Source organism: Phaseolus vulgaris, chromosome 2 (assembly GCF_051622355.1).
Source record: "Phaseolus vulgaris cultivar YP4 chromosome 2, ASM5162235v1, whole genome shotgun sequence".
Taxonomy (NCBI): domain Eukaryota; kingdom Viridiplantae; phylum Streptophyta; class Magnoliopsida; order Fabales; family Fabaceae; genus Phaseolus; species Phaseolus vulgaris.
In genome coordinates this window covers 47,530,040-47,540,427 of record NC_143499.1, presented here as the reverse complement: position 1 = coordinate 47,540,427, position 10,388 = coordinate 47,530,040, and the positions used below count along the sequence as shown (strand labels likewise).

At 26.9% G+C, this 10,388-nt stretch overlaps 1 protein-coding gene across 1 annotated transcript; it reads left to right on the top strand.

The window, feature by feature from the left end:
• Positions 1 to 4,847: 4,847 nt before the first annotated feature.
• Positions 4,848 to 8,962, top strand: LOC137809820 (beta-amyrin 28-monooxygenase). Its single transcript, XM_068610890.2, has 4 exons — positions 4,848 to 5,430; positions 5,512 to 5,930; positions 7,507 to 7,694; positions 8,471 to 8,962. Exons 1-4 carry the CDS (start codon positions 4,895 to 4,897, stop codon positions 8,768 to 8,770), a joined length of 1,443 nt encoding a protein of 480 aa, XP_068466991.2. The 5' UTR covers positions 4,848 to 4,894; the 3' UTR covers positions 8,771 to 8,962.
• The last annotated feature ends 1,426 nt before the right edge of the window (positions 8,963 to 10,388 follow it).

The following is a 10,388-nucleotide window of genomic DNA, read 5'->3' as shown; positions in this document are numbered from 1 at the left end:
CTGTGGAAAAGTTTTGTTTGTCACTATCTTTTTTTATCCACATGCACTTGATAATTACTTTTATAATAAAATATTCTATTATAATAATAAAAAATAAATATAAATAGAATATTATAATAAAATAATAATTTAAAGTTTGTAAGTTGTATGTTATTGAAAAAAGAGTTTCAAGCTATTAAATTCATTTTTGACGACTTCATGCACAGTAGTTTTGATTGTAAGGATTAGGTGCAAAACGGACTTTTTATAATAAAATATTTTATTATAATAATAAATATAAATATAAATAGAATATTATAATAAAATAATAATTTAAAAGTTTGTAAGTTGTATGTTATTGAAAAAAGAGTTTCAAATTGTTAAGTTCTTTTTTGACTTCTTCATACACAGTAGTTTCAAGCTGACCGTCGGTCACCATTTTAATGAAATAGGATTACATTTTTAAATCGTTTAAAATAAAAATTAATATAATTTAATGTCTAAAAATAGTAACTTTTTAAATTATCTAATTACAAAATTTAATTAACTAGTGAAAATTTTATAATATATATATATACTAAGTTCTTAATTGATGTCTAATTGAATATATAAATTGAAAATGTTACTATTTGAGTATTCATGATTTCAAATTAAAATATCATTACATACATATTTGTCTCTTTAAAAAAAATTATATTTCTACTGGAAATTTCTCTAATTTTAGAAAACTTGTCTAGAAAAACATGTACTAAAAAAAGTTATGAAAAAGTAAATTTAACTACACACTTAAAATATGTGATTTAATCCAAATTATAATAAACTTATTGAAATCTATTAAAACTACGGAAATATATTATAAGAAAATTATTAAATAAAAAATAATTTTAAAGATTAACAATTGTGTTGCATTTGCTGTTATAGGACTAATGTTCCATGAATGTTTCGCAATCAATGAAATATTTGTCTTAATTACTATGGGAAAAATCAGGTTTAGGGTTACTCATATTTTTCGTGAAGAAAATGCTCATAAGTTAGTTAATTTATGATTTATTCATAGAAAATCATTTCATTGGTATAATAGGTTTTCATCTAGTATGTTTTTATAATTTTTTATGAATAGGTATTGTCTACATATGTATCGATTTTTTTAACATATGAGTTTTGGTCTAGTCTTCCATATTTTTGTATTTTTTTTTAATAATATTTTTTTCATCTGATGACAGATGATTATTGTCGTTTGAGGTTTCAACATAGCAGAGATGTCAAGTTACATAGTGATGTCTAACATGAAAACTTTTATAAAAAAAAAACTAAATTTAATATTTATAGTAATTTTTTTATTAATAATATTTATAAACTAATTTCAAATAGATATATAATTAGTTACCAATTACTTTATATATTTTTAACAAAATAATTAGATTATAATTACTTTATTTTCTAAATATAAGAAAAGAATATTGATTTTTGTATAATAATAAATCTAAAAGGTCTTACATAATATATTTGTTATTAATAGGCAAATAAATTTACATTATAAGATGATATATTCATGTTATAATACAAGCTCTGAAAATTTTGAATGAAAACTGGCTCACTAGTTAAAGCCTCTTTTGAGGACATGCATGATCTTCATTCAACTTTGATACTGCAGATTCATGAATCAGTACTTAGAAATGACTGATAGTAATTTCATATTTTTTTGTGAAGAGTCTGTTTTATGAATCATTCTGTCTGGAATTGTTTTTCCTGGTCGAGAATCTCAGTCCCTGTTTGAAAGGTACATAAATAATTAGTAACTGTCAAAACTTACAGTAATAATCTACTTTATTAGATTTTACTTTAAAAAAAAAGAGAAGTTGCGATTGTAATTAACAGTTAAGATACATAATTAATCTGAAAAAGGTTTGTGCATCTAAACCACTACCATTTCCATCGGGATTTACTTACAAAAGTGACTTACTAATAAAATTAGTATTTTAGAATCGATCTTATAAATATGAAATAATTAAAAATTAATTGATATCGATTTTAAACAATATGGTCATATTGAAGTAATAGTTTTTTAATCTTTTTATAAACAAGTTTATTTGAAGATATCCTAACATGAATCCGAACACAAGTTTATCTTAATTAAATTAAATTACATATTTTCTTAAATAAAAAACCGCAAGGGATGAATCATGTAAACGGGACTCAGGAATAGTATGTGTTGAAACCTAAATATAAGAAATACCTAATTCATGGGAGATTTTATGCACGTGGTGTGTATAGCACATTCGGGTTCAACACAAGTAAGTATTCCTTGAAGGTGCCTAAGCCCACGAGCACTAGGGTTTTAAGGGAAAGTTGCATGCATGACACATGAAGAATTAGGACACCTACAAAACGGATGGACCCCATAGAGCTGGTACATGAGTTGGTATCCTAGCGGCCATACCGTTAAACTTTGCACTCCAGAAGATGAAGGTTTTGCGTAGCTGTTGTGTTAAGATTGCATAACAACGTGACATGATGTCTTCCTAGTAACCCTAGTTTCACTAGAAGAGAGTTTCTAGTGGGACAAAGAAGTTAACCTAAAAACAACCTATAAAAGGGAGATGAGATCCCTGGTAAAGATACGTCGTTTCTAAGACTGAAACTACTTGCTTATTTACTCATTGTTTATAGCTTAGTATTGACTTGACTGTCAGAGTGCAATCAACAGGTAGGATCTCTCTGTTTCAACGGAGTCACTCTCCACCACCGGAGAGCACATGCAACCTTGGGTCAACAACAGCTAAGTCAACCGGCAAAAACATATATATATCCATTAGAATAATTATATTTTTTTTCTTGCTAATATTTAAAAAGTCACCTAAGATAAAATACTCACATAAATATATAATTATTTAATGAAAAATTATATCTCACAAGAAGCTTGTTTAAACAGGGATTTTGTATTGAGTTGAATTTTGCCAAACGTGGATTATTTAGCTTCCTATTTCTTGCAGCTAATACAGATAGAAACAATAATTGAGTATATAATGATAGACAAAACAACTTGCACGAGCTTTAATTTTTTCACCCTGAAAATTTTTTGTTTGACACTATCTTTTTTATCCGCGTACACTTGATAATTACTTTTTATAATAAAATATTCTATTAAAATAATAAAAATAAATATAAATAGAATATTGTAATAAAATAGTAATTTAAAAATTTGTAAGTTGTATGATACGTTAAGCTATTAAATTCCTTTTTTACTCCTTCATGAGTTTTGATTGTAAGGATAAGGTCGCAAAACGAACTTCATCGGTGATCATTTTAACAGGATCACATTTTTAATTGTTTAAAATAAAAATTAATATAATTTAGATGATTATGTTATATTATTTAAACTAGATAAATATATAAGATTATTATAGTTTAAATCTTGAATACTTATTGATTATAATTTAATATCTAGTTTTTTCGAGTGCAGAATAGCTTGATTTATATGAAGTTAGTGTTACTTTTGGTTAGATTTAACGTTCGTGGATCATTATGATGTTTTCTTTCACTTTAGGATGTGTAATGAATCTGAATCTCTTAATGTAATTTGGGAAACTATATGGATTGCGCAATTTGGAAAACTATATGGATTGATGTAGTAAATGGGATTTAGAGCCTTAGGAATAAGGTAATATTTAAAGGAGAAGTGGTGGATGTTTCGAAAGTGTTTACGCTTATTTAACTAAAGACTTTGTCTTAAATTTCCTATAAGGTACCTTCATCTGGTTTCTTTTATTCCGAATGGTGTCTTGATCCTTTGACTTACATATACATCAGATTTAGAGGTGTTCTTGAGTTTTGTTTTCCTTAGTTGAGTGTTGATGGATGTGTTCTCCGCAAAATAGTTTAATGTCTAAAAATAGTAACTCTTAAAATTATCTAATTAAAAAATTTAATTAAGTAGTGAAAATTTTAGTATATATATATACTAATACTATGTTGTTGAAAAATATAAATAGAGAATGTTACTATTTGAGTATTCACTATTCAAATTAAAATATATTACATACATATTTGTCTCTTTAAAAAACTTTATATTACTACTGGAAATTTCTCTAATTTCAGAAAATTTGTCTAGAAAAACATGCTACTAAAGAAAGTTAGTGAAAAAGTATATTTAACTACACACTTAAAATATGTGAGCTAATCCAAGTTATAATAAACTCATTGAAATTTACTAAAAGTACGAAAATATTATATACACTATAAATAATTATTAAATAAAAATTACTTTTAAAAATCAACAATAATGAATTACTATATTAATTAAATTAGATAATACTTAAAAAATTTAGTATTTATAATAATTTTTAAATTAATATATAATTATTTACCAAATATTAACTACTAATTACTTTAAATTTTAAAATTAGTAATTAAAATTTTGATTTTTAATTAAATATTAATTTAAAAATTATTTATTAATAAAAAAATATTTTAAATATCAATAATTTTATTAATCTTTAAAATAATATTTAATATGTAAAAAGTTATTGAACTCTTTTGTTGATGCTTGAAATGGAGAGCAATGTGTGATGATTTAATCATTTTTTTCTTACAAAATTCATGTTAGTTGCTGTGAACTTTGTGATCTCCATTGAGTTATTATTATTATTTTAAAATTTATCACTAATAGTATGCCCTTGCATGAAAGATTTGTGTGGGTCTTTTATGAACACTTTTTCAAGTCTACTACTAAAAGAAAGATTGATATTTAAAATATAAGTTTGAATTAAACACTTTTTTTTTTTTCTCATTTGATTGACACGCCCTCCTAACATTGTGGCTATAAGTAGGCACCAAGAGAGCAGACATAGTAAGGAGTGTGACTCAATTCAACAAACACATTAGGAGAAAAAACCACACAACACACGTCAAAAGCATGGACCATTTCTACCTTTCTCTCCTTCTCCTCTTCGTTACACTTGTCACCCTCTTCTTCTTCATCCTTTTCCACAAGCACCGTTCTCCCTTCTCCGCCCCCAACCTCCCACCGGGAGCCACCGGTTTGCCCGTCATCGGAGAGAGCCTCCAGTTTCTCTCCACCGGATGGAAAGGTCATCCGGAGAAGTTCATCTTCGACCGCATGATCAAGTACTCCTCCGACCTCTTCAAAACCTCCATCCTCGGAGAACCCGCCGTCGTGTTCTGCGGCGCCGCCTCCAACAAGTTCCTCTTCTCCAACGAGAACAAGCTGGTGACGACGTGGTGGCCGGACAGCGTGAACAAGGTGTTCCCCTCCACCCTGCAGAGCAACTCCAAGGAAGAGTCGAAGAAGATGAGAAAGTTGCTCCCACAGTTCCTGAAACCCCAGGCCCTCCAAGGCTACGTTCCCATCATGGACGCCATAGCACAGACCCACTTCGCTTCCCATTGGGACAACCACACCCATCTCACCGTCTTTCCCTTAGCCAAGAGGTTCTATCACCATTCTTCATTCACTCAATAACGTAAATATATCATTATTTAAAAAAAATAATGGTAGTTTTGTTGTAACAGGTACACTTTCTTGTTGGCGTGTCGTTTGTTCATGAGCGTGGAGGATGAGAATCACGTAGCGAAATTTGAGAAGCCTTTCCAGCTTTTGGCGGCTGGGATCATATCAGTGCCCATTGATGTTCCCGGAACGCCATTCAACAAAGCTATAAAAGCTGCAAAAGACATCAGAAAGGAACTGTTGAAGATCATCAGAGAGAGGAAAGTTGATCTGGGAGAAGGAAAAGCAACTGCAAGACAAGACATATTGTCTCACATGCTGCTAACATGCGATGAGAATGGAGAGTTCATGAATGAATTGGACATTGCAGACAAGATTCTTGGACTTTTGATTGGAGGTCACGACACTGCCAGTGCTGCATGCACTTTCCTTGTCAAATACCTTGCTGAACTCCCTCACATTTATGATGCAGTCTATCAAGGTTCACTTTTTATTCTTACATTTATTTTAGTTTACCTACAAAATTTTATTTCTCTTTCATTTTTAATATATTTTTATCATTATATTTTCATGAAAAATATTTATTTCTCCTTCATCTAACTTTTTTTTAATCTACGGGTTAAATATATTTTTATCATTATATTTTCATCATTTCATGTTAAATTGATTTTTTATCTATACGTTATTTTGTTATTATGTTTTCATGCTTTCATTCAAATTGATTTTATTTTTGTCCAAAAATTTAATCTCCTAAATATTATAGAAAAAAACCTAATAAAATATTTTTTTTAAATATTTTTTGTCAATTAAATTTTGAGTGTCAACTAAATGTTAAAATATTTAATATTAACTGATAACTCACATTAATATTATTTTACATATAAAATTTATGTAGTATTTAAAAAATCTAAAATTTAAATTAAAAATAAAAAATAATTTTTGAATTATAATATAAAAAACATATTTAATCTTTATTTATTTTTTTATAAATACTTGTTCAGAAATTTATAACAACAAACATCTCTTATGTGTTTAAAGTCAACATTTAAGTGTACAAATCAAAAGCTTCATGTTTCAATATAATCTTAACTTGTGTCAAACTTCAGACTTTATTTACATGAGTCAAAAAATTTATCAACATGACCTCATCATTTATGCGGTTGTTCTTGTTCTAATTTCGTGCAAAATATATCAAAAATTTGGAACAATTCCACTTCATTCAACTAGTCAAGCATATTATTATATATTATTATTGTACTGATATAATTTTTATATTAAAAAAACATAAAAACTAAGTTTTTCATGTACAATTCCACCAAGACCTTTATTGCAAGATACTTTACCCTGAAATAAACATTTTTGCAACTAAGTCAAGCCCAAAACTAAAACAAAAGTTAATTAAGAATTGTCTATTAATTAAAAAAAAGACATCATATAGTGTTAAAAGAGATAGTATTTGTATATAAAATAAAAATTTATTAATATCTTTAATATTTTTTTTCTCAACAATAAATAAATAAAATAAATTTAAAATAATTCAAAAGTATTCAAACTCTTATACAATATATTTATTACCGTCAATGAAGATGAATATTTTGTGTCTGATGTAGTGCTTTAATGTGACAATAGAGTAAAAGAGGTTATGATGAACCTTAATTACAAATGAAAAAGAGACAATAACTCGAGCGTAAAATAAAGAGAAGCTGAGAAAAGAAAATACAAAGAAAATTTTTATTCACTTGTGTATTAGAGAGTAAAATACATGGTGTATATATAAGAAAAAGAATAAGACTTAGTTGAAACAAAAAATGAAAATTGGACCAAACAAACAAAACCCAATAACTTAAAACAAAAAAACTAAATATGTTAACAATGTTCCAGACCCATATCTTCCATTATCTCTCATGAAGTAGACCATGAACAATGAACATATTTTGCAGCAACACAACAACTTTTTAACTCCAAACCTAAATATGAATACATTTTAATAGTTGACATGATACTCTAACAGTTGTATATATACTTATTTTTGTGTTTTTTTTGTGTAATTTGTTTAGAGCAAATGGAAATTGCAAAGTCGAAATCTGCAGGAGAGTTATTGAATTGGGATGATATCAATAAGATGAAATATTCTTGGAACGTAGCTTGTGAAGTGATGAGAATTGCTCCTCCACTTCAAGGAGGTTTTAGGGAAGCTATCAATGACTTTGTTTTCAATGGCTTCTCAATTCCAAAGGGATGGAAGGTAAGAAAATTCTACACAACTTTTTTTAATTTCTACAAACTACAAAGGCATGTATATGTCATTGTTTTCTATAACAAAAAACTTTTGTTTCTTTTTTTCCAATAACGAGTCATCGCAAAAAGGAAAACCACTTATCAATAAAAAAAACTTAAAAGTATTACACACGATATAGGAAAAATTTGTATAACATGTGATACTTATATTGATAGTTTACTTTTCATCTAGACTCTAAATATGAAAACTAAATATTAACTAATATATATGATGATGTTTTCTGACGATATTGTTAAAATAAGTGATAAATGACTATAATATTATAATAAGAAGTAGATTTTAATTTAATTTTATAAAATTCCAATTTTTTTATCATTAAGAAAGAATAAATAAATGTGAAGCACTTTAGAGATGATTTAACCCTTATACAGATCGAAAGAGATCTCCAAAGTCTCCTCTTACATAAGTGATAACTTTAACTTCCTACCAACAACAACTAACAATGCACCAGCAAACACCAAACCTATAACAGAGAATCTAACCAACAACCCTAAAACATCACGTAATCAAATTCATACAAACCAGAGGATCAAGACACCAAGGATAAAACCAACCTATAAAATAAGATTTGTATTTATTTATATATTATGAAATGTTTTCATCTCTAGTTGACCTGAGATTTTCAATCGTTGTACATACATGGAATTGATCATTTGTTATACAATTATGGTATAAGTTTTTTTTGAGGTGATAACTTAATTTAAGGGTTTTGATATGTGTAGTTGTATTGGAGTGCAAATGCAACACACAAAAATCCAGAATACTTTGGAGAGCCAGAGAAATTTGATCCAAGTAGATTCGAAGGGCAAGGGCCAGTTCCTTACAGTTTTGTGCCATTTGGTGGAGGACCAAGAATGTGCCCTGGGAAAGAGTATGCTAGATTGGAAATATTGGTTTTCATGCACAACCTTGTGAAGAGGTTTAAGTGGGAAAAAATGATTCCAGATGAAAAGATCATCGTTAATCCCTTGCCCATTCCTGCACACAACCTCCCAATTCGTCTTTATCCTCACAAACCCTAAAACACATCATACCTTCGTTTAAATCAACACAAAACTCGTGTGTGCTTTCTACAAATCAATCTACTATATATATATATACATATATATATACATACATATATATATATTATATGTCAAATGTTTTCTCTCCTTTGTATTTATTCTTTTACAGTTTATCCTTTAATTTTCTTGTAATCAAGCCACTTTCTTTAATTTCCGAATGATTATTGTTTTGTATTCAAATATCAGTTGGCTTTGCATTTTACCTATCAGTTATATGAACTATACGAATTTACTATACTTGGGGTTTCCATTTTCACCATGTAATGTTTTTCCTCTCAGTTTGTTTTCTTGTTTCATCAAAAAAATACAATACAATACCTAGAAAATATTTGGTTTTTTGGGTTAAACATATTTTTCGTGTATGTACTATCACATGAAATTGATTTCGTCTTTATTCCAAATCTTAGACTATGTTTTTGTAATATAAAAATTATTGGAATGTGTATTTCTCTATACGAAATTGATTTAATTTGAGATTTCACTTCATCAACTTATTGAAAGGAAAATGATTCAGAGCAATAACAAATTTTGAAAAAAACTAATAATTTTTAAAAATTAATAATTATTTTACTTACTATGTGTAAAACTTTTTATACTTTAAGCAAAGTTTTATTGATAAATAAAAAAGATAAGGGAGAACTAACATTTTTTTAGATTAAAGCTTTGTAAAATTAATAGCAAATAAATAAACAATTTCTAACTTCAAAAATTACCAATGAGTTGCGGCTTTAATGTTTATTTCTCCATTATCCCTTATTAAATAATTAATATTGTTAACTCCTTATTTAATTCTTACATATTACATATTTAATTAATATCACGGGCTTATGAAAATTTAGAAAAAAAAAGGAAAATTAATAGAATTATACACATAAAATAAGCCACGAATCTCTATCAGTTTTTTAGGTCGACATTTTCAGTTTTGGACGATGTGTTCAATTAATTAAGGGTATCAAATCAGAATAAAGTAAAAAAAAAGTACATAAAATATTATAAATTATCTTAAATATAATTAAATACTTAACCGTCTTAATTTACTAAAACTTTAAGATATCCTTACTTGTGTAATCTATTATTATAAAGGTTCATTTTATAAAATAAAATAAAATTCCTTGCAAAAGCCATGAAAGAGAAAAGACACATTCATTGTACAACTATGATCTTTCAATCAAACAACAGTTAAGTCGTTAGAAATATAAATACTTTCATCACCAATAATATATATAATACACTATTCATAGACAATATTTTTATTAATATAATAGGTTTCTATTTAACTTTTTTAGAATTTTTTATTAATATATAGATTATTGTTTTTTTAATATATGAGTTTTAGTTTTATTTTTTTTCTTTATTTTTTTAATAATATATATTTTTATATAATAACAGATGATTTTTTTAAATATATATATATATATAATACCAACAAACAGTTTCATTGATATAGAAAATTAATATATTATATTTGGTACATCATAGCATCACATCCTACAAAGTTACAATATTTCCATTAGTAGCTTACTTTTTACAAACAATTATTCAAGTATTAAATACAATGTATCTAATAACACTTATT